Source organism: Geotrypetes seraphini, chromosome 9 (assembly GCF_902459505.1).
Source record: "Geotrypetes seraphini chromosome 9, aGeoSer1.1, whole genome shotgun sequence".
Classification (NCBI taxonomy): domain Eukaryota; kingdom Metazoa; phylum Chordata; class Amphibia; order Gymnophiona; family Dermophiidae; genus Geotrypetes; species Geotrypetes seraphini.
In genome coordinates, this window is record NC_047092.1 from 156884886 (window position 1) to 156910187 (window position 25302).

The 25302-nt window shown below is 44.2% G+C and overlaps 1 protein-coding gene across 1 annotated transcript in view; it reads left to right on the plus strand.

Annotated features, from left to right (window-relative positions):
• The window catches only part of RNF13 (ring finger protein 13), a 155118-nt gene that overhangs the window by 3315 nt on the left and 126501 nt on the right, over positions 1-25302 (plus strand). Inside the window, exons 2-3 of the mRNA XM_033958811.1 lie at positions 2993-3120; positions 14294-14374. Coding sequence (XP_033814702.1) covers positions 3007-3120; positions 14294-14374 — 195 coding nt within the window. The 5' untranslated portion in view covers positions 2993-3006. The remainder of the gene's footprint in view (positions 1-2992; positions 3121-14293; positions 14375-25302) is intronic.

Here is a 25302-nt window from a genome sequence, read left to right on the forward strand (position 1 = left end):
TCTCCAAGATTAAAAACAGCATTATGTCAGATACTGGAAGTTATTGAAATGTAGATAGAGTGATCATAAGCTTATTTCCTTCTATGTAAAAAAGATCATGCAGGATTTAGGAAGTTATAAATGGAAAAAGATTAAAGTAAAGGATCACTGAAATAAAAGTTCTCACAGCGTTATGGTTGCCAGAACTTAAGTTAGATGAAGCCATGACAATTGATCATATAATTGATTATTGGAACTCTATATTGATTGATTCTTTAGATAAAATTGCACCTGAAAGGAAGATTTTAGTGAGACAAAATTTATATACCAAGTCCATGCTGATGTGATGCAGGTGAGGTGTGAAGTACGCCAAGCAGAACGGACATGGCAAAAAAATGATATTGACAATCTGGAGAGCGTTAAAATTGAATATGAACTTTTGAAGAAACTCTATGGTCTGTTTGTTGTGCGTTTCCTACTGTAGGAACAAGAGCATACATAGTTCTGTTCAATGTGAAGTTGTGTGTTTTGGTTTTTTTTTCTGACCTATAATGAAGAGTGAGCTTACTTGATTTCAGCTTGTACCGTTATGTTAAGCTCCTTAATAGATAGATTGTGAGGTCTTTTTTTTTCTCCATAATTTGAATGTGGTAATTTGGTGGCCTCTTTCTCAGTAGAGAGAATAGAAAAGTGTGTTGTGATATTATACTATTCTGCCTGGTTCAGTTTTTTTGTTGGTTTGGTTTTTTTTTTGTTGTTAATACAGGTAGTTGAAATCACCCATAATTATTGTTACCCAGTGTGTTGGCTCACTAATTTCTGATAACATTTCAGCATCAATCAGTCTGTTCATCTTGGTCAGTCAGACAGTAGTACATTTCTTTTGTTTGTTTGTTTTAATAAATTTTTATTGAACATTTTGCAACATGACAAAAAATTGAACACAACCCTCCAAGTGGACAAGAGTACAAATTAAACAGAATCCTCAAATTTACAACAAAAGCTAGTCTTCCCTCTAAAAACACCCAACACCCACCCCCAACCCAAGAATTCACAAGAAAAATACAAAATAAGTCAGCAGAGATAAAGAAATACTTTACAACCCCCCCCCCCCCCCAATTGAAATACAGCTCACATTCCCCAGGTTACTCATGCCAAACCACATCTATCTGAATCCATAATTTGTGAGTGGGAGTCATGAGGACCTGATGCTTATCAGTCAATTTTTCTAATTCCACCGAATGAGTTAGCTTTAAATGCCAGTCCTGGAGCATGGTCCAGATGATTGCTTCCACTTTAAGGCTATAACACTTTTAGCATCTGAAAAGCAAATCCATTTAAAATGGACCTTGAGTATTGTGTAGTCTCAATAAACACACTTTAGGGTCCACAAAAATAGGTGACCCCAGTCCGAATCCCATAGCCTGCACCTTTGCAGACCAAAAATGTTGTATCAATTTGCAAGTCCACCATATGTGAACGAATGTACCCTTTTACAACAAATACCAGTAGCAGTTGTGGGAAACATAGCTTGAATCCTGTCCGGTGTATAATACCATTGTTTGAGAATCTTATAAGCATTTTCCTTTATTAACACACAAAGAGAAGATTTATACACCTCATGTATCACTCGCTTCCACTCACTATGTGCAAGCTTAACACTCTGATCAGATTCCCAAGAGGACATGTATTTATATTTCTGGGAGACCCTATTACTAAAAAATCTATATAACAATGAAACTGGACCCTTCAATTTACCCAAAGCCATACACAAATTTTCAAAACATTCCATTTTGTCGGGATCTTTCCCAAAGCCACCCCTAACTCATGATATAGTGCTCCTTTTACAAAGGTGCGCTAGCTGAAAAACTACTGCCTGCTCAAGAGGAGGCAGTAGCGGCTAGCACGCGGGGCATTTTAGAGCGTGCTATTCCACACGTTAAGGCCCTAACGCACCTTTGTAAAAGGAGCCCATAATGTTTAACTTGCAAGTAGGGAAAAACATCACCTGGAGGCAGATGATATTGATCTTGTAGGTCCTCAAAGGAAATGAGCTCCCCCACATCCAAAAATTGATAAAATCTAAATAATCATAATCTTTCCCAATTTAAGAATATACCACTCTCCCTACCTGCCTGAAAAGTAGTTTCAAATCGAATGGAAAATGGTGAAGAAATTCTAGAAGACCCAATCCGGGCCCAAGTGTTCAAGCAAAGTCAAGTATCTCTGCTCCCACTTGCATTTTTTCCGAGCCCTCCATTTAATAAGGTGCCCTCTGAGGACAGCCTTCAAAGAGTCCTAGAGGACAATAGTACACTTCAATCACTATCCTTTTCCACCTTACACATGGAATTTTTACCGATAGGGATTCCAAGGTGTGTTTCTGCTCCTGTAGAATTTTCAGTCCTTTTGATTCAAGGCCCTCCTTAACATATACAGTGTTCCCCCATGAATTTGCGAATCGCGGACTCACTCATTTGCGGTCTGCTCCGACCGCCTCTTCTGTAGTAAAGTCATGCTACACCAATCAGGAGCTGCGTGTCAAAGCAGCTCCTGATTGGTGTAGCCCGACTTCTCTACAGGAAGAGGCGGTCGGAGTAGACCGCGAGTGATTTTCTTTACCTGCCGGCACTCCAGCTGCCCTCTCCTGCTTGAAATTGAAACCCCCGTGAATTTTGGGGGAGTACTGTTTTGCTATGCCTCTACTAATTCGATCCACCCTATTGCTTCAATATAGTCTGTACCCCAGTATGACAGTGTCCTATTGGTTATCTTTCTTCCACCAGGTCTCGGAGATGCCTATTATATCTATCCTTTCAATTAGTGCAATATATTCTAATTCTCCCATCTTGTTTCTTAGGCTTCTGGCATTTGCATACAGACATATCAAACAATGCTTGTCATATCCACTTTCTGGGCTTTTAGTACTATTGCCACACATGATATAAGTATTTATTTTATTCTAACTTGCCATGTACCCTGTTTTTATGAGTATTTCTTTTCCCTAAACTAGGTGTTCAGTCAAAGATGCAGCCGTCAGTGGGAATGCTAGAGTTGTCGGCCAGCAGAATCTATTTTATTTTGGCAGTCCAGCTGTTTGCTGTTCTAAACCTGGTTTTTGTGGAAGCTGACATAAAAGCGGTGAGTGTGGCAATGTTTCTTTTTCTATATTGGCATGGATCTTTATTATGCACAGCAGAATTTTTATTTTTTATTTTTACTAACTCCATATTAAGATGACTAAATGCTCATGGGGAGGGCAATATTTGAAACCATTTACTCGGGTAAATACAAGACGTTTACATCTGTAAAGTTGCAGGTTCTCAAATGTAGCTCTTAGTATATACAACTTATATAGAGCACCTGTGACTAACCATGTTAAACAGAATCGTTGTTCAGAATTTGGAAAAGGAATGAAGTGTGTGTTCCTGGCTATTGTGGAACATGGGTCTATTCATAAGAACATAAGAATTGCCGCTGCTTGGTCAGACCAGTGGTCCATCGCGCCCAGCAGTCCGCTCATGCGGCAGCCCCCCCAGGTCAAAGACCAGTGCCCTAACTGAGACCAGCCCTACCTGTGTTTGTTCTGGTTCAGCAGGAACTTGTCTAACCTTGTCTTGAATCTCTGGAGAGTCTTTTCCCTTATAACAGACTCCGGAAGAGCATTCCAGTTCTCTACAACTCTCTGGGAGAAGAAGAACTTCCTTACATTTGTATGGAATCTATCCCCTTTTAACTTTAGAGAGCGCCCTCTCGTTCTCTCTAACTTGGAGAGGCTGTACAACCTGACTTTATCTATTAAGTCTATTCCCTTCATTATCTTGAATGTTTCGATCATGTCCCCTCTTTTCAAGGGAGAATAGGCCCAGCTTCTCTAATCTCTCACTGTACGGCATCTCCTCCAGCCCCTTAACCATTTTAGTCGCTCTTCTCTGGACCCTTTCGAGTAGTACTGTGTCCTTTTTCATGTATGGCGACCAGTGCTGGATGCAGTATTCTAGCCTCTACTTGGTTCCTCACGCATACAAAAGGTGCTGACCAACTCAGGAACATAGCCATGGGAGGCCTTGGGGTCATGTGTCTCCTCCAGAACTCCAGTACCCGCTTTTACCTTGCTGGTGGAGATACTGAGCCCTGCCAGTAAAATAACTACAGTGCTGCCACTCCTCACCGTTTCCTTCCTGTTCCAAGCATGCCTGGATTTCTGGAATATACTTAAAGCATGTGCGAGAAGTTCTAGCATGCTTGGAGCAAAGAGGAAGCAGCGGGGAGCAGCAGCTCTGTAGTAATTTGACTGTCTCTTGTATGTTAATGTACAGTATTGCATGTGTCTGGGAGCACTATAGAAATTAGTCGTAGTGCGATACTCTTAAGATGCATATTTTGCACCACCTCATCCTCGGAGAAAAAGAGAGTACTTCCTTCTGAGAACTGATACTTTGTACTTTGTGCAAAGTATTTAATTTGCCCCCTATTTGCTTTCTTGACCTGTATCTCGGCATAGGATTTTTTAAAAATGTAAACAAAATATATGAGAAAACCCTTAGTACATTAAGCCTTTGATTTTGGATGGAGGCGTAGCCTTGTATTTATAGAAGTGGGCTCAGGATCAAGGTTCAAATCTCACTTCTAATGCAATATGTCTAGTAGTCTTGAACTGTAGGGGTTATGTACCTGAACCCGCAAGTTGCTTGCAGAATTCTGTCAGTCTTTGAACTCCGCCTCCTTCTCAGGCAGCTGCTCCTGCCCCCTCAGTTTTTCTCTGCAAGCAAGTTGCTCGGAAGTGTTTCTGATCTGCAGTTTTATTATTTTCAGGTATTTTTCTCAGTATTCAGTTGGAGGGACCTCTGCCTGGGAGAAGATGCAGACTTGTAATGTAATGTAATGTAATTTATTTCTTATATACCTCTAGTACTGCAGAAGTCTTCCTCTAGCATGATCAGCCCTCAGGAACACCTAGCTAGCCAGCCAGTTTTTGTAATTTTTGGAGCTTGGGGGCCATCTGCTGTGTAGCTGCTCGCATCTTTATCAGGAGCTTGTGTGCAGACGGTTTGTCTCCTTCCTGGTTTGACTGAGATTAATAGTAGGCCGGGTGCGTGATCCTTTGTCCCTTCATAGCGTGAGGTTTTCCAGGGGTTGAATCTCAGTCTGACATTGGTCTGACTGCCAGCCTGAAAACCAAGTTCATCCCGCGAACCTGTTAGGCAGAGTTCTACTCCATTTATTCCAGTTGCACTCCTAAGGTGAACCAGGCAGGCACATGGGGAAAATTTGAAGGTTTCTGCAGCCAGAGCCAAGGGACCCCCACCTGTAAAAACCCCTTTCCTTGCATTTTTGTACTTCAGGGGAGTCCCAATGAGCCCTTTTTGGCATGATTTTGCTGGCGGTGGCCATGTTGAATGTTAAATGATCTTTTCTAAACCCTCAACCTACTTCAAAACCCCTTGATTTTACTTAAAATCGAGAAGGGTTGGACCGCTGAGGTTTGCGCTGGATGGCCGGTCAAGGAATGTCCATGTCCTGCGTGCTGAATCTAAAGAAAACCCGAACAATGGGAGCTAACAAAACTAGGAAAAAGCAGATCTCCCAAGCCCCAAAACAGAAACTGTGATCAGGGGGAGAGACTGTCCACAGAGAGATTGAAGTAGAAAACTACTCCCTTTCACCACTACTAAAGAGTAACTTAACTAATAACTCAAAATAATTTATAGAGAGCCCTCAGTCACACAGCCAACCTCCGGACTCCGGAGGAAAAGGCTGCCACTGGTTTGCACCTAGAAGGTTTCAACTGTGAAACATCCTAGGGCTCTCTGTGAATTTAAGTGCTAAATAACACAAAGGTGCTATAAGTGCAAAAAATCAAAAACGTACACTATAAGCAGTCTCTTCCCCTGAACCAGGGGGGCAAAAGAACAAGTGTCCAAATTCAATCTGTAAGCCAAAAGAAGGTACTTAGCTTCTCTGGTAAGCAGTCAGCAAGTCACCGACGTCCTGCGTCCTGCGTGCGGCAGAGTACGCTGGGGAAGGGCGGGGGCCTTGAGTCTTTCAGGGCTGGGAATCCACAGGCGGCATGATCCCAAGGGAAGAGGCCCTTTCTAGAGCTCTCTGAAGATGCATTAGCTAAGCGCTAATGTGTGGCTGCTGCGGAGCCCAGGAGGACCTGCAGGAGATCCTGCCAGGGTCCTTGAGATCCCCAGTATAAGGCTTCTCCCCGGATTTTGTGAGTCTTATGTAAAATGCCAAGGGTCCCTAGCAACTGCGTTAAGTGTGACAGAAACAGTGGTGCAGGGGATCTCCCTTCAGCCTACATTCCAACCAGATGAGGACACAAAACTGGATGTTCAATCTGACATAGACTGGGAGGATGGAAAGTCCGATTCCATGCCATTATTGTCCCAGGATGCAGTTTCTTTAGCAAAGTCTTGTTCTCGGTATGATAACAGTGGTCCAGAAGTGGTAGTGGGGAAGACTCCACGGTGCGCTATTTAAAGCCTCTGTGCTCTTGGGCATTATTTCTACCTCACTGCAAAAATGGAAGCTGGAAGTTCCTCCAGCCTCCTCAACATAGTGAGTGGCTCAGTTACTCCGATCATGTTCTTTCCCTTGCATCCAGACATCACAAAGCTGGTCATGGACCACTGGGAGTCCCTAGAGGGGTCCTGTGGGTGGCTAAGACTATGTCCTAGTTTTACCCTATGGTTACAGATTTGCAGCAGCTGTTTGTTCAGCCAAAGGTGGATTTGCTGATGGTGCAGGTCACCAAATGAACCTCCTTGCCTAGTGAAGGAGGTGTGATGTTAAGGGATACTCAAGACTGTAAAGTGGATATGATCCTCAGCCGCAACTTCTTTGTGGCATGTACTTGCCACACCTGACTGTCTCGAGGCCTGGCCTCGAAGGAAGGCAAAGACTCCCAAATACTTCTATCTGGGGTGAATTACTGTATATAGCGTATGCTCTGTATAACATCGTCATGATCAAGGTGTCAGCCTATGCTTTCTCTGCCCAGTGGATGCTCTGGATCAGACAGTGGGCAGGAGATTCAGTCTCTAAAGTCATGCTGAGCATACTTCCCTTTCAGGGGCAGATGCTATTTGGCAAGAGTATGAATGACTTGATGGCCAGTGTTACAGACCATCACCCTAAAGCCTTGCTGGACAGCAGACCCTGGATGGCTCAGGATCTGGGACAGGGTACTGTTTGAGGCTCTCGAAGATTCAGCCCTTATGTGGGAGGCCAAGTGATGCAGAGGTCCTTTCGGGGATCACAGCAGAGGTTTAGCGAGGGCAGAGGACAGCAAGCCTCTGGCTTTCACCCGTCTCCAGCCTCCAAGAAAGCAAAATCATGCTGGGACAGGGGCCAAGCCCCCCCCCTCAGATAGGGGGCAGGTTCTCAGTCTATTGTGTTTGTCATAATTAGATTGTAAACTTTTTCGAGCAGGGACTGTCTCTTGCATATTTAGTGTACAGCTCTGCGTGCATCTGATAGTGCTATCCGCTATAATAAAATCCTTAGCGCACATGCGCACTTCAATCTGCATGCCACCGTGATCCGTGACTCCGTGTCGCGTATGCGCAGTGCCTGCCTCAGCTAATTTCCTGCCCCGATCTCCAACACCAGCTGACTTTCTGCCTTCTGACTACGCTGCCGCTGCCAGGACGCCTCTTCTTCTCACCCACGGACCAGCAGCAGCAGCCGTGGTTTCATCAAGCAGCTGCGGGGCATTTGATAGGCCGGCCCACTTCGATAATGCAAGGTGGGCCAGCCTAGCAAAAATCCCGAGGCTGCCCGGCCTAGCGGATGCTGTACAGGGGAAGCAGGGAAGGGAGAAGGGGTACTACTGGATAGGAGGGAGGTAAAAGTAAGGGAGAAGGGCTACTGCTGGACAATGGGAGCAGGGAAGGGGTGCTGCTGGACAGGGGGGAGGTAAAAGTAAGGGAGAAGGGCTACTACTAGACAGGGGGAGCAGGGAAGGGGTGCTGCTATACAGGGGGGACAGACAGGAAAAAAGAAAGGGGGCAGGGAGAGAGAGAGACAGACAGAAAGAAAGAAATGCCTAAGTCTACACATCTATTCTAGCACCTGTTAATGTAACGAGCTAAAAAACTAGTAGAAATAATAAATAGTAATAGTTGTAGATTGGCGCAGACTGTTGGGTCCTAGAAGTTGTTTGAGAAGGTTACAAAATTGAATTCTGTGCCTCCTTTTCCGATCTTTTTGTAGATTTGCTGACCAGCTGGCCGGAGAGACCCCTTAGAGTCCAGACAGTGTTGCAAAGGTTACTGGATCTTCGTGCCATAGAGCTAGTCCCAGATGAAGAATTGGGTTTGGGCAGATACACCATATAGTTCATTGTGCCAAAGAAAGGCTTGGGCCAGTTCTGGACCTCAAGTCGATCAGTGCTGCACTGAAAGTACCGTATTTCAGTATGGAGACCGTGCGATCAATCATAGCAGCAGTGGCACTGGAGGAATTTCTTGCCTTCCTCTATTTGATGGAAGCCTATCTCCACATTCTCATTTTTCCAGCCCACAGGAAGTATTTGCAGTGTCATGTGTTGGAGCAGCATTCCCAGTTCTCTATACTCCCCTTCAGCCTAGCAACAGCACTTTGCACCTTTACCAAGGTTATGGTGAAAGTAGCAGTGCATCTCCTCAAGGCAAGTTTCCAAGTCAACTCATATTTAGGTGATTGGCTAATCAGAGCCCTGTCCGGGGAGGAAGGAGAACCAACCGTTTTAAGAGTGGCCAACTCCTTCAGGACCTGGGATGGATAGTCAACTTCAAGAAGAATCAGCTGGAGCCAACTCAGCATCTGGAGTACCTGGGATTTTGGTTTGACATGGCCTTGGGCCAGGTTTTTCTTCCAGAGCCATGCAGACTGAAGCTTCAAAAAAATTTTGGACCTACTATAGAGTCCTGTTTCCACGGTGTAGCATATCTGCAGGTCCTGAAGTCGATGGCAGGAGGTGGTCCATTGGACAAGACCTCTCCAAGACTCCCTTATCTCACTGATCTCCTCAGACATTCTTGCTTCAGCAACCACTTCCATTGTTACTGGAAGCAAGGAACAGTCTGCAGTCGTGGTTGCAGACAGCTTCGATCTGCATTTCCTCCTGGGAGATACTAATGACCGATGCCAGCCTTTACAATTGAGGATGTCATTGCAAAAGACATCTAGTTCAGGATTGTTGGTCACTGGCTTAGCAGAAGTGGTCCATCGCCTAGAACTCTGAGTCATTCAGCTAGGAATCTCTAGAAGGCAAGACAGTCAGGCCACTGCTGTTACATTGACTAAGAAGACTGTCACCAGGCAAGGAGGCACCAGAAGTGCCCTGTTATCCCTAGAAGCTCAAATTCTCTTTCAGTGTACAGAAGCTCATTTGCAGGCTCTCTTGGCCATGCATGTAGTGGGAGTGGAAAATGTGCAGGCCAACTCTTTCAGTTAGCAGACTCAAGGAATGGTCTCTGTTCCCTCAGGCATTCAACTCCATTGTTCGGTGGTGGGGGCATCCCCAGATGCATCTGATGACCTCAGCAGAAAATACAGAGGCTGCTCACTTTTACAGCCAAAGATACACATGTGGTTGGACGCGTTAGTCCATTCGTGGCCGGAGAAGTGTCTCTTGTTTTCCCTATGGCCCATGCTAGGTCAAATCATTCATAGGATTGTGAGTCACCCAGGGTTCATAGACTGTATATAGCGTATGCTCTGTATAACATCGTCATGATCAAGGTGTCAGCCTATGCTTTCTCTGCCCAGTGGATGCTCTGGATCAGACAGTGGGCAGGAGATTCAGTCTCTAAAGTCATGCTGCGCATACTTCCCTTTCAGGGGCAGATGCTATTTGGCAAGGGTATGAATGACTTGATGGCCAGTGTTACAGACCATCGCCCTAAAGCCTTGCTGGACAGCAGACCCTGGATGGCTCGGGATCTGGGTACTGTTTGAGGCTCTCAAAGATTCAGCCCTTATGTGGGAGGCCAAGTGATGCAGAGGTCCTTTCGGGGGTCACAGCAGAGGTTTAGCGAGGGCAGAGGACAGCAAGCCTATGGCTTTCACCCCTCTCCAGCCTCCAAGAAAGCAAAATTATGCCAAGACAGGGGCCAAGCCCCCCCCCCCCTCAGATAGGGGGCAGGTTCTCAGTCTATTGTGTTTGTCATAATTAGATAGTAAACTTTTTCGAGCAGGGACTGTCTCTTGCATATTTAGTGTACAGCTCTGCGTGCATCTGATAGTGCTATCCGCTATAATAAAATCATTAGCGCACATGCACACTTCACTGATTGTCCCCACAGACTTAGTGCTGGGGATATTTCCCCATTTCCCTCCTTTCAGTTATGTCTGTCATTACAATGCTCCTTGATTGCTTTTGTACAAACTGAGGGGACAGGAGCAGCTGCCTGGGAAGGAGTTGGGAGTTCAAAGATGATTGATAGCATTCTGCAAGCAACTTGTGGGTTCAGATGCATAACCCTGTGGTTCAGGGCTGGTAGACACATCTACAAAAGAGAAGATTATCAAGGTAAGAACCTAATCTTTCTTTCTTCCACTGAAACTCTTGTTCCTATCCTGCCTGTTTTCCCTTAAGATATTATAAACCTCTCCTGCCCTTTTTGTCCTCTTGTGTCTAGTTTGGTTAATTTGTTTGTGTATACTCCCCTTGTTATATTTTTTATTTTAAATATTGCTCATTGTTTTTATTTATTGTACACCGCTTTGATTTGACTTTTTTGTTAAAAATGGCGGTATATTAAATAAAATAACTATAACTGTTCATGACCTTGGATAACGCATGTTATCTTCCATTGCTCAGTTCATTTATAAAATCATTGCTGCATGCAATTATCTATCTTTCACAATTGTAGATGCTGTGTATTGTTTTTTAAAATTTAGTTTTAATGCCTTGATTTGGTTGTATCCCAGTTATTCAGTGGACACTCAGCACCTCAGTTTAGGTGGCTACATTCGGCTGATTTTTAGGTTCCTAAATCTCAGGCTCAAAATAGATTCCTAGGTTTAAATTAAAGAGCCATAAATTAGTAGACTTGCTATTGAGCAGCCAGCTTTATTTCCCTAAGCCAGTGCTTCTCAACACTCTCCTGGAAACAACTTTGCAGGATCACCTACATACAGTAGGAGCATGCTTATTCCTTGTGGGACTCCTGAAAACCCAACTGGCTAGATGTACCTCTAGGAGAGCACTGCACTAACTAACCTGTCCTTATTTCCTTTTTAATGTAGCTGGTTTCCTATGTTTGAAGTCTACAAACTCCTGAGAGGTATAGAACGGGTACAAGAGGATCAATTTTTTTTTATTGCATCAAGATTTACAAAGACTAGGGCTGGGGTAGGCAATTCCAGTCCTCGAGAACCAGAGCCAGGTCAGGTTTTCAGGATATCAGAGCCAGGTCAGGTTTTCAGGATATCCACAATGGAGCCAGAGCCAGGTCAGGTTTTCAGGATATCCACAATGAATATGTATGAGATGGATTTGCATGTACTGCCTCCTTGAGATGCAAATCTATCTCATGCATATTTATTGTGGATATCCTGAAAAACCTGACCTGGCTCCAGCTCTCAAGGACCGGAATTGCCTACCCCTGGACTAGCGGACACTCGATGACGTTAGAGTAATACTTTTAAAACCAATAGGAGGAAATATTTTTTTCACTCAGAGAATAGTTAAGCTCTGGAACACGTTGCCAGAGGATATGGTAAGAGCAGTTAATGTAGCTGGTTTTAAAAAAGGTTTGGACAAGTTCCTGGAGGAAAGGTCCATAGTTTGCTGTTGAGACAGACATGAGTCAGTAGCATGGAATGCTGCTACTATTTTTAGTGGACTGACATTCAAAACCAAGAGGCAAGTAGTGCTGATGTTACCAAGCACAGAGGGCTCTGGTGCAAGAAAGATGTGCGCCAAAGATTAGTGTAAATAGCATGCAAATGTAGTCAAACTGATGTTGAGGTGGGGAAGGGAAGGGGGTGGAGGGTTGCAGTGGGTGTACATGGATTTTGCTAACTTTAGCTTGTGCCAAAGAACTCGAGTACATCATGGTTTATTGTACTCTTCTCTGTTGGATTGTTTACTGTTTTTGGAATTGATAATTGTACTGTTTTTGAATGCCTAAATAAAGTTTATACATTAAAAAAAAAGCCTCAACTGATGTTGAGGTCATTTCCTGTTCCTTCTCAGTGCTCGAACAGTGCAAAAGACAAATCCAACCTTACCTCTGAATCCTAATGCCAGTTTGGAGCACGTGTTAAGAGTGTTTGAAGAGATGATTTCCCACGCTTCCGCTTGAGTTTTATTTAATTTAAAAGCAGAAGGAAGCCCTTGCAAGCCCCTAAACCAGGGGTAGGGAACTCCGGTCCTCGAGAGCTGTATTCCAGTCAGGTTTTCAGGATTTCCCCAATGAATATGCATTGAAAGCAGTGCATGTAAGTAGATCTTATGCATATTCATTGGGGAAATCCTGAAAACCTGACTGGAATACAGCTCTCGAGGACCGGAGTTCCCTACCCCTGGTTTAGGGGCTTGCAAGGGCTTCCTTCTGCTTTTAAATTAAATAAAACTCAAGCGGAAGTGTGGGAAATCATCTCTTCAAACACTCTTAACACGTGCTCCAAACTGGCATTAGGATTCAGAGGTAAGGTTGGTTCCCTACCCCTGCCCAAACTCTGACATTGGCAGTGAAACAAATGTGTGTGAGTCGGAGAAAACCTGAAAAAAAAAAAAGCACACGTTGGTGCTTGTTTCCAGCTTAAATGTTAGCCTTTCAAGGGAAAAAAATTGGAAAGCTTATATTTAAGATGCAGAAAACAGATCTCAATGTGTGCGCTTTACCTTTGGGTTTGCCTGGCGCATGTGCACATGAGCTGAGCTTGTTGCACAACTTTTGCACTCCTCCCCTTTTAACTTCCCAAAACTCAGTTCTAAAAAGCATGCATATTATTTGCCTGCCATTAATGTTGAGTAGAGAATGACACAGGGACAGTTTGTCCCCATCCTCATATGCTTTGTTCTCATCTGCACAAGCCTCGAACACTTATGATTTTATATTTTAAATTTTTAAAAGTATAAAAAGACCATATTCTCTACAACTGTTATAAATCACAAATAGTGCCTTCTATTTCGATCTGGTTTTGATACAGTTTTCCCAAAGATTCAATTACCTGTGTTTTTACATCATCTGGGAAGATAATCACATTGTCTTTCACACATGGGTGCAGAAGAGAACCTACACTATGTAATGCAGGGGTGTCCAATGTCGGTCCTCGAGGGCCGCAATCCAGTCGGGTTTTCAGGATTTCCCCAATGAATATGCATTGAAAGCAGTGCATGCAAATAGATCTCATGCATATTCATTGGGGAAATCCTGAAAACCCGACTGGACTGCGGCCCTCGAGGACCGACATTGGACACCCCTGATGTAATGGATGAACATGAAAATAAGTGGCTAATGTTAGAAATGCTCCTTGTTGCCAGCAACAATGGACAAATCTGTTGCAGTAACAGTAAGATTCTTGAGCAACTGAGCACATGATGGAAGGAAGTTACAGATGGTAGGAGTATGATCAGCAGTCAAGACTTGTTGCCACACCAAAGGCAGATAACGCACAAATGATGTAATTTAACAGTAGCTCATTGACATCCAAAAACAGCTTCTGCAGTTTCTTGTAATCACTGAATTCAGTTGTCAGTTGTCTAAGATGTGTTAAGTTTTTACATATCGATACTAGCATGTTATAGAAGCTGTTCATCTAGTTGGTACTGCATGTTTTAACACTAGTCTCAAACTTTTTTAGAGAATGACACAGACACAGTTTGTCCCCGTTCCCACTTTGCGGTTAATTGCAGTCACATCACCCTGCCAGTCTCTTGTGTTGAGCACTGAGAAGTTACTTTGCTGCCCTGTTCTATACAACGCTAGCATCGTCCTGCAAGTACTTAGACAAAATCGCTCGAGGCAGGAGAGGGCAGCTGGGGCGCTGGCGGTTGCAAAATCACTCGCGGGATGCTCCGACCGCCTCTTCCTGTTACTAAAGTCAAGCTACACCAATCAGGAGCTACTTTGACACGCAGCTCCTGATTGATGTAACCTGAATTTAATACGGGAAGAGGCAGTCGGAGAATACGCAAATTAGTGAGTCTGCGAACCGCAAATTCATGGGGGGGAACACTGTATAGCAAGAGTTTTAATAAACAATATAATGGTCTATACCCACAGTTGATTGGAGCAGCAATAATGCTGCTATATTCTTCATGCCCAAAACAGGATTTAATAGTTTTTCTTCTTTTGTCTACTTTTAGTTTTCAAAAGAAAATATATCTCAGATATTTGAAGACCTGCCAGCAAGGTTTGGTTACAGGCTTCCAAGTGATGGCTTAAAGGTAAGATATTACATTTTGAACTTATAGGTAATGTAATTAAAGAAGAGGAATAAACCATGACTGCAGGACAAGTATTCACTGAGGCCCTGATGTTCTAAACTTACCGTGCCTTTAACGATCGACACTAAACCAGTTTAGCATCGAAATATTTTAGCTTCTGATGCACATAATGACTCTGAGCAGTCTTTTCCGTTCTTTGTAGCATCCTCTGATTAATACTATGTAAATGTAGTACATAGAGATCATTAATATTAAAATGAACACTCTGGATGATGCCCAGACATTGCCTAGTGATTTACAAAATGAAGCACTAACCTTTAACACTCCAAAATTACTGGTAGGTCTGGAGATTCCTGTACTGTTGAATCGTGTGTGTTAAAATTACATCTCATGTGTGCGTAAAAAGTATACTCCGGCAGGTCTGGGCTGCCAATTGCATGAGAGATGAAGGTAACATTTATCATACTTGATAGGAGGGGTGCCATATGTGTGTGTGCTAAAGCGCATCTCATGCATAGGTCTTAAAGGTGTGTCTCATGCCCGTTCATTAAAAACATATGCTGACAGGTCTAGGGCTGTCGATTGCATGAGAGGTGGAAGTTCAGAAAAATATGGGGGCAGCATATAAGTCCCATAGAAGCTTTTTTTCTACATTGCATTGGTTTGTTGGTAGTTCTCTGCCCCTCCCTCATGACGTGCACCCATAATGTGCTACAATAAGACACATTTGTGATTAATGCTCATGCATGCCTGTGACGTAGCATTTCCTGGCACATGTGCACTTTTATGCCTCTTTCCATGGACTATTCGCTTTCTCCAGTGACCGATGGAATTTTTGTGGACCTCCGCGGAGCAAATGTGAAGTTTTTGCGGCATCGTTCGTATTTTTGAAATTGGAAAATTTATCGGCACTACAACAACCCATAGGATTTTAACAGTAAGTTTAGAACATCAGGGCCTGAAACAAAAATAGCTGTGTGCATATTAATAAGTATCTGAGGAGGGTGGGGGATGTATTCAGTTGAGGTTATTAGCACCCACTTTTTAATTACTCATATACTTCTGTTGAACAATTGTGCAGTAGCCAAAGTTTATCTATAAAAGAGAGGCTGGAGTGTTCTGTTGGGCAAGATGAAAAGTTAGCAGTGATATTCAGCTGCTTCCCAGGTACCTTTAATGGCATTGCACAAATAGTAGTGTTGACTTAAATCGATGGTTTTCAACCTAGGCCTCGGGACACACCCAGCAAGTCAGATTTTCAGAATACCCACAATGAATATGCAGTAATGGAGGTACTGTGTGCAGATTTATCTCAAAAATAGAAATGCAAAACGCTCCAAAAAGCACCACCATAAACCAAATGCTAGAGTAAAGAATGTACTGTTTAAGCAAAAGAAAAGCTTCGGACTAACGGAGAGGCGAAGCATCTCAGGCAGAAAAACTTTCGCAGAAACTAAATACTGGCAGGTGGGAGCATGAAAATAGCAAGGGAGATAACCCAATGTGGAAAAACCACTAATTAGAAAAAAGCCAGGCCGACGATCGTTTAGTGGCAGAGCCACTGCTTCAGGACCTTGACACCCAAACTCCAGGCTATCGGAACACAGGTCCCCACTGCTGCATACAATCACCATAGGCGGAGGGGAGGGGCAGAGAACTACCAGCAAACCAAACAAATGCAGAGTAGAAAAAAAGCTTCTACGGGACATATATGCGCCCCCCCATATTTTTCCGAACTTCCACCTCTCATGCATATTTGTTGTGGTTTCTGAGAACCTGACTGGCAGAGAACCCTTGCCTTAAATAAGTTTAGGATTGCATGTCCATTGGTCTTAACTAAATGTTTCAGGCCACTCAATATCGGACATAAAGATGACCAGATTTATTTACTTTTTTTTGTGGCAGTTGTGGTTCTGAATGCTGCCCTCATTTGTATGGCTTGCAACAAAGGCCGTATATAAGTGTTGCAAAAGTTGAGACCTGTGCCTTATTTGCAAGGTGTACTTTATCGGCCTGATCCTCTGCCAGTATTTGTGCCATATATTTACAATGTGAGTAGTTGCTCTAACATTTTTAAATTACTGTTTTATTACTTTTGTAATCCATTTTGTTTATTTTCAATTTACTATTGTACACAGGCCAGGATTTAAGAACATAAGAATTTGCCTCCGCTGGGTCAGACCAGAGGTCCATCGCGCCCAGCAGTCCGCACCCGCGGCGGCCCATCAGGTCCATGACCTGTCTTGTTATCTTGATTTAGCCCTATAGCCCCTTGTTTTTATCTATACTCTTTCCATACTCTTATCTACCCTTATCTGTATCCCTCAATCTCCGTATCCTTCAGGAATCCATCCAATCCCTCTTTGAAACCCCTTAGGGTACTCTGCCCGACCACTTCCTCCGGGAGCGCGTTCCATGTGTCCACAACCTCTGTGTGAAGAAGAACCTCCTGGCATTGGTTTTAAACTTGTCCCCTTCCAGTTTCTCAGAGTGCCCTCTTGTGCCTGTAGTTTGAAGAATCTATCCTTGTCTACCTTCTCCATTTCCTTCATGATCTTGAAAGTTTCTATCATGTCTCCCCTAAGCCTCCTCTTTTCCAGGGAGAAGAGCCCCAGCTTGTCCAGCCTGTCAGCGTATGAACAGTCCTCCATACCATTTATCATTTTCGTAGCTCTTCTCTGGACCTTCAAGTATCGCCATGTCTTTCTTGAGGTACGGCGACCAATATTGGACTCAGTACTCTAGATGCGGGCGCACCATTGCACGATACAGTGGCATGATGACTTCCTTTGTCCTGGTTGTAATTCCCTTCTTAATGATGCCCAGCATTCTGTTAGCTTTCTTCGAGGCCACTGCACATTGCGCTGATGATTTCATGGTTGTATCCACCAGCACACCCAAGTCTTGTGCATAGGCATCTGCCCGCTCTTATTGAGAACATTTGTAAAGCAGCTACCTGATTCTTTACATCCCACTACTGTTTAGCCAGTTTGGTCAAGCAGTTCTACAAAATTTGTTTTCCACTTGGAAGCCAATTTCCCTCCATGTTGGTTTTGTCAGGCTCATAGTAGTTGTCAATAACCCTTCTCTCAAAGACATGATCCTGGCAGCTAGGGAGTCCCACATGTGAGTATATATTGCCTGCTTGTCCTGGGAAAAAGTGAAGTTATTTATTTGAAACGGGCATTATCCAAGGACAGCAGGTAGATATTCTCACCACCCTCCCACCGCCCCTAGTTGGTTTTTTAGCTTTGCTACTGAACTGAAGGAACCGCGAGCTGGTGTAGGATGGGAAGGTACTTGTGCATGCGCGGTGTAGGTAGTCTTCAAACATTTGACATTTTTAAAGAGAAGATGGACTTTTGTACGGTCCATACTGGGCTCCGTGGAGGATGCCGCCCACTTGTGAAAATATCTGTCTGCGGTTCTTGGATAACGCCTGTTGCAGGTAAGAAACCTCATTTTTTCCTTCCTTGTGTGAAGTGCTACGTTTTAACACTGTATAGTCCTGGGCTAGCATTTCATTGTCCAGCTCTTTTGAAATTATACCATGACTGGAAACTGTGATAACTCTGATTTTCACAGTGTTGTGTTTGTAACCAGCTGTTGCAACCTGAAATTGTGGTTTCTTTAGTTACATGGGTGACCCTGAACGTCTAGGGAAAATCTGGTGTAAAAGGACATTTAGCACTGAGTCACAGCACCTGGTACAGCAACAGCTTGTTGAAATTATGGGAGTGCAGTTTTGAAATGAAACAGAAAAATCCTGATACAAGATATGCAGATCAAGATATGGGAAGCTTCTTAATTACTTTAGAACAGACTGTGCTTGTAGTGCTGTGGATATATATGTGTGTGTGTGTGTGGGGGGGGATATACTGAAAATGCTTGCGTTATGAATCCTATTTTATAAGGTTTCTCAAATTTCATAGCTATTTGTGGCTTTGAGACATCCACAAGGCGCTATGCAGATTCATTGTGGGTACCCTGAAAATTTAATTGGTTTTTACAGAAGATGATTACAGAGCTGACCATACAGACAGATGCCCTTATAATAATTGTAACAAATCCATCATTATGTCTTGAAATTTAGATTGAAGCAGTGGCATAGTTTGGGGGAGGCGGGCTGCCCCAAGTGCCATCTTGCTAAGTGTGCGGCACCCCCCTCCTGCTTGCCGCACGCCCCTCACCTTCCCTCGTACCTTTTTTACTTCCCCAGTGTGAGGTTGCTGCCTGCATCAGCACTCTCTGACGTCACTTTTGGAAGTGACATCAGAGGGTGAGCTGACACCGACATAGGCATGCCGCTCACGCCGGAGAAGTTAAAAGTGCAAGGGAGTGGCACCACTCACCCTTACTATACCGCTGGATTGAAGTCGGCCTTTTGAAAAAAAAATAAATAAATAAATAAATGCAGCATTGGAAAACCACATTAGCTGGTGCTTGGAGAAGATGTGATCTGTTAAGAGAGCCACACTTGTGTTATGAAAATGCTTGATTGTTTTGAAATGTGTCTTTTCATGAGGGAAGTGTATTTTGATGCTGTGAGTCTCGAGGGTTTTAAAACTCCCAGGCCTTTGGAGCTGCTTACCATGTGGCCATGTGGTTAGACCACAAAACCATGAAACTGGAAACTTAAAAAAAAAAAATCCTTTCTCTATCATTTTCTGTATAACCAGAGGTAAATCATTTGAAGTTGTGACTCTTTAGAAGGAAGACGCATGTTTTTCTTAAAAGCAATATCAAAGAGAGGCTTCATCAACTTAACAAGAACCACATTGAGATCCCAAACCACTGGAGGCTGGTTAAGAGGTGGTTTCACATTGAAAAGTCCTTTCATGAATCTGTAGATTAGAGGATGAGCAGCAAGAGGTTTACCGTCCACTGGCTGATGAAAGGCAATGATAATACTGAGATGGATTCTAATGGATGTAGACTTGAGACCAGAGTCGGATAAATGAAGAAGATAATCCAAAACTAATGAAACAGAGATAGATTTCGGATCCTAGTGATGGAGACACCAGGATGAAAAACATGTTCACTTTTGCTGGAAACACTGCTGAGTGGCTAGTTTTCTGAAAGCTTCCAAAATAAGTCTGACGGGCTGCGAAAGATGAAGATCAGTTGAGTTCAGCCCGAGAGATACCAAGCTGTCAGGTGTAAAGACCGGAGGTTGGGATGTAGAAGAGAACCGTGACTGCGTAAGAAGAGAGGGGAGAGTGTGGCACAGTGTTTTAAGCTACAGCCTCAGCAACCTGTGGTGGTGGGTTCAAATCCACACTGTTCCTTGTGACCCTGGGCAAGTCACTTAATCCCCCTATTAGATAGATTGTGAGCCCGCAGGGATAGACATGGAAAAATGCTTGAGTACCTGAATAAATTAATGTAAATCGTTCTGAGCTCTCCTGGGAGAACAGTATAGAAAACTGAATGAATGAATGAAGAGATGGAAAAATCGGCAGAGGTATTGGTTCCTTGATACTGAGTTGAAGTAGAAGGGTGAACCAAGGCTGCCTGGGCCACCAAGAATCTATGAGTATCATAGTGGCAGACTCCTGCTTGGCTTTGACAAGTGTCTTAAGAATAAGAGGAATGGGTGGAAACGCATAGAGGAACTTGTGCGTCCAATCCAGAAGAAAAGCGTCTGCCTCCAGACGGTGAGGAAAGTACAGTCTGGGACAGAATTGGGGCAACTTGTTGTTGTGGGGAGACGCAAACAGATCCACTTGAGGCGTCCCCTATTAAGAAAAAATGGGATGGAGAACTGCAGAATTGAGCATCCGCTTGTGAGGCTGAAGAATTATGCTGAGTTTGTCTGCCAAGGAATTTTCTTCTCCTTGAATATAGACTGCTTTGAGAAAGATGTTGTGAGCAATTGCCCAAAGCCAGATATTTTGAGCCTCCTGACAGAGAAGGAGAGAACCTGTGCCTCTTTCCTGGTTTATATAGCACATGGCTACTTGATTGTCTATGTGGTTGACTAGTAAAGGCTGAAAAGCTTTGAGGGCCTGTAAATCACCCTGAGTTCCAGGAGATTGATGTGAAATAATTGTTCTTTGGACCAGTGACCCTGAGAGGGGCTTGAGGGTTATTTTAAAACATTATAAGTTGTAGCCCCCCCCCCCGACTCCCACCTCTTCTATTGCTCTGCTCATTATTTGCAATGCATTTAACACATGGTAAGTACAATTTTAGTCATCAATGTTTAAAACAATTGTTAAGTTGCACATCTAAAGTCCTGTGCAGCTTACAAAATCCACACAATACATATCATAAACATAAACTCAGAATGAAATTCAATAAAATCTGACAGATTAAACTCAAAACAGGTTAACCAAACTGAAAGATATAACATCTGTAGGCAATTATAAGAACATAAGAATAGCCTTACTGGGTCAGATCAATGGTCCATCAAACCCAGTAGCCCGTTCTCCCGGTGGGCAATCCAGGTCACTAGTGCCTGGCCAAAACCCAAGGAGTAGCAACTTTCCATGCTAATGATCCAGGGCAAGCAGTGGCTTCACCCGTATCCTTTAGAGCAGGGATCTCAAAGTCCCTCCTTGAGGGCCGCAATCCAGTCGGTTTTTCAGGATTTCCCCAATGAATATGCATTGCAAGCAGTGCAATCACATAGATCTTATGCATATTCATTGGGGAAATCCTGAAAAACTGACTGGATTGCGGCCTTCAAGGAGGGACTTTGAGACCCCCTGCTTTAGAGAGAAGGTTTTATGTCTCTTAAGTCAATGCCTGGAATAAATTATCCCAGTTTGTTCGTCAAGCCCCTTCCCTTCCCTTGTTTAAAAGCAGACTGAAAAATCCACCTGTTTGATGTTGCCTTCAATCCTTAACCCTACTCCTCTGCACTCCAACCCAGCCAGGTGATTAACCGTTCCCCTTAACTGTATCCATGACATCCAGTTTGTCTGTCTTGGCTGTTTAGATTGTAAGCTCTTTTGAGCAGGGACTGTTTCTTCTTCTTTGTGACTTTGTACAGCTATTGCGGTTATGTAAAAAAAAAAAAAAGGGGGAGTTAGCTTTTTGCAAAGCTGAAAAAATTTATAAAGTAAAAGGATGAGAAAGAGAGCTGATGCACTTGAATCTTTAAGGGACCCTTTCACTAAAGCTTAATGCATGTTAACGTACATTAGCGTGCGCTAAGTGCCACCTAGCCCAGTGTTCTTCAACTGCCGGTCTGCAGAAATTTCCTGCCAGTCCGCAGGGCCAGCATGTACATCGGGCCCCAGACAGTGCTCTTCAGCAGCCGATCCACGGTGCAATCGATGCGTCGTCATCTCCCATGCTGTGCCTTGCTTTCGGACCTACTCCCTCTTCCTCAGTGCTGCAGTGTACAAAGCCATGGGCAGAGGCTCCTATGCGTGTCCTGTGCCTGAACTGGAAGCCTTATTTCTGACGTCACAACATCGGAGGGAAGGCTTCTAGATGAGGTGCGGGACGCTGCCCACGGCTTTGTGCACTGCAGCAGAGGGAGCCGGCCCGAAGATAACACCGGGGGGAGGGGGCAGGCCAGAAAGCAAGGCACAGCATGGAGGGAGGGAGACAACTGTAGGGGGAATGATTTTATTTTTAAATTTAGTGATTGATTTACATCGGCTGTCTGTTAAGGAACAAATGCATTTGTTTCTTTTCCTCTGGGGTTGTACTGAATGCAGAATCTTGCACCTTAGGGGTTGTTTGTATATATTAGTACTTTTAGTTTTTGGTCCCTATTTACATGAGGTTATCTGGGTTCTGGTAGGAATGAATATTGAGAAGCATACAGTGTGCTTTCTGTAGTTTAATTTTGTGGTTAACCATTATGTGTTGTTAATACGATTATATTATGTGTATGCACTGCCTTATATCTTCTAATCGCGTGTGTGTATGCTCAATTTATTGCTCAACATTTTTTTACTACCGTTTCTCCAAAAATAAGACAGTGTCATATATTCATTTGGGGCCCCAAAAAGGCACTAGGTCTTATTTTTGGGGTATGCACATGATCATCTCTCCCTTCCTCTCCTTCACCCCAATTCTTCCGCTTTCCTTTCTCTCCCCACATGTGCAGCATCTTTCTTCCCCTCCCTCCCATCCCCCTGTGCAGCAGAAGTTTGCCCTACCTTCAACTGAAGCAGTGTCGGGCCGGCAGCACTCTAAACAGGCTGCTTCGGCCTTGTCCGTCGGGGAATTCAATCTGCCGCGTTATTGATGATATCATCAGTAACACGGCAAAATTAAATCCCCGACAGACAAGGCTAAGCAGCCTGTTTAGAGTGCTGCCGATCCGACACTGCTTCGGTTGAAGGTAGGGCTTGCTCGTGGTCGGCGGGGAAGGAAGGATGGAGGGTCAGCAGAGGTTCGGCTGCGTGGTGGGGTGGGGCCGGGTTGAGGAGTTGCCGGCAAATCCCAGGACTAGGGCTTATTTTTGGGGTAGGGCTTATATTAAGACCTACCCAGGACTAGGGCCTATTTTTGGAGTAGGTCTTATTTTTTCTTTCTATAGCCCTGCTTTCCAAAAGACAGTGGATAGCATTTCTAGCATTCAAGTGCAGTAAAAAAAACAAACAAACCCAAAAAACCCAAACAACTAAGAAAGGTGGGGATAGGGATGAAACACAAACATTTAAAACAGAATTTGTAGCTACATAAATACTGTGGATAATGAGAGAAAAATCCACACATCGATCTTTTTCTGTGCATCTAAGGTGGCCTTTTACCAAACCGTGATGACAAAAAAATGGACCTTGCATGCTCATACATAGATTTTTTTTTTTTTCTCCATGTGTTAAGGTCATTTTTACCATAGCCCTAAGTGGGGAATTAATCAAAGGACGAAAAGCGTATTAGCATTCAAATGCATTAGCGTTTGCTAACCACTAAAGGTGCCCATAGGAATGTAATGGGCATCTTTAGTGGTTAGTGTGTGCTAATGTGCTTAGCACCCTTTGATAAATTCTCTCCCTTAAATGGCCCATTTTCCATTTTTTGAATTAGTGTGCGGCCATAAAAAATGATTGTGTGGACATTTACCAACACCTATTTTGTAGGTGGTAAGGGCTCACGCAGTAATCTTGTGCTAAACACTGTGCTAAATGCACTCTTAATGTGGGTGCACCATTTTTAACGCAATTACGCCTACTCTTTACCCCTCCTTTCTGATACTACTAACAAAAAATGTAAAAAAAAATTTTAGCTTGAGGTTAGCGCATGCTGATTTGGAAATTAGCACAGGATGCCTGAGTGTGTGCCACAATAAGCCATTTTAAGCTTGCAGTAGTGCATGCTCGTGTTTTGTTTAGTAAAAAGGCCCCCATTTGGCTTGCAGTAATGAAAGCACTATGGGCTGGATTCACTAACCCCCGATTCCGTGTCCAATCCATTCCCGATTGCATGCAGACCGACAGATTCACAAAAGGCCTGCAAGCAAATGGGAACGATCGGTAACACGCCCCCTACCCACGGCCAGGATCACTAGAGAGCGATCCTGGAGCATGCGCAGACCCTGACAGTAGTGACAGGAGAAGCAGCTTCCTGTCACTGCTGTCAGGGCTTCTGCTGGCTTTTTTATTTTAATCGGGCAGATAGTTTGCGTGTATTACACATGCAAAATAACTGCTCAGTTAAAAAATAAAAAAGCCCCCCTCCCAAAGTGCCTCCTCCCTCCCCAAACCCCTAAAAAATGACACCCCCCGCACCGATCCCCTACAAAAGGCAGGAGGGATGCCAACACCCTCCTACCATGCAAATGACTGCAACCGGCCCACCGCACCCCAGTCGGGCCTGACCTGACCCAGCTCTACACTTCCCCTGTACCTAAAAGTTGGGAGCAGGAGGGGTGCTGAATCCCTCCTCCTTAGGCCTCCCTCCAGCGCTGTCTTCCAGAGCAGGAGGAACTGCAAAGTCCTGCTCCTTTGTCTCCTCCTCTCCTGGATAATGCACTGAGAATGTGGGCTTTAGGCCCCACCTTGGTGCATCATGTGATGCACAGGGAGAAGCCTAAGGCCCTGATTGGTTCAGGTGCCTCAGACTCCTTCTCCTTTGGGAGGGGTCTGTGGCGCCTAAGCCAATTGGGGACTTTCTTAGGGCTGAGCCTAAGGAAGTCCCTGATTGGTCAAAGTAATAGCCAATCAGGGACTTCCTTTGACTCAGCCCTAAGGAAGTCCCTGATTGGCTGAGGCGCCCAAGAAAGGAGGAGTCTGAGGCGACTGAGCCAATCAGGGCCTTAGGCTCTTCCCCGTGCATCACATGATGCACCAAGGCGGGGGTCTAAGGCCCACATTCGTGGTGCGTCATCCAGGAGAGGAGGAGATGAAGGAGCAGGAGGACTTTGTGGTTCCTCCTGCTCTGGAAAACAGTCCTGGAGGGAGGCCTAAGGAGCAGGAGGGATTCAGCACCCCTCTTGCTCCCAACTTTTAGGTATAGGGGAGATGTTGGGTCGGCCAGGCAGTGGGCCAGTCTGGTCGGGGGTGTGGTGGTGGTAATTCAGTTACCGGCAGGTCTGCAGCAGTTGGGTTTGCCAATAGTAAAACCCGATTCAAAATAGCCAAGCAATTGTTAGTGAATCAATCTCTTGGCTATTTTGCATGGGGTTTTGCTAATTTGCATGAGAGGGTCGGGATCAGATCGCTACAGGCTTTAGTGAATGGGGTTGGAGGGAAATTTGGTTGCAAAGGGCTCGCAAACCGATCGGTACATGATCGGTTTGCTTAGTGAATCTAGCCCTATCTTCTTCAAAAGGGAAGAGCCAGCCCATGGGAGATTTACGATAACGGACTTTTATCAGTCTTTCATATTGTGTGTGTGTCTGCCATGGTGATAATGACATTTTACAAAGACATATAGGAAGCCTGCATTTCAGTTTGCCACATTACATATTTGGTACATAGAGATGCTCTGAAATACTGTTCTGTTTTTATGTATTTTCTTGA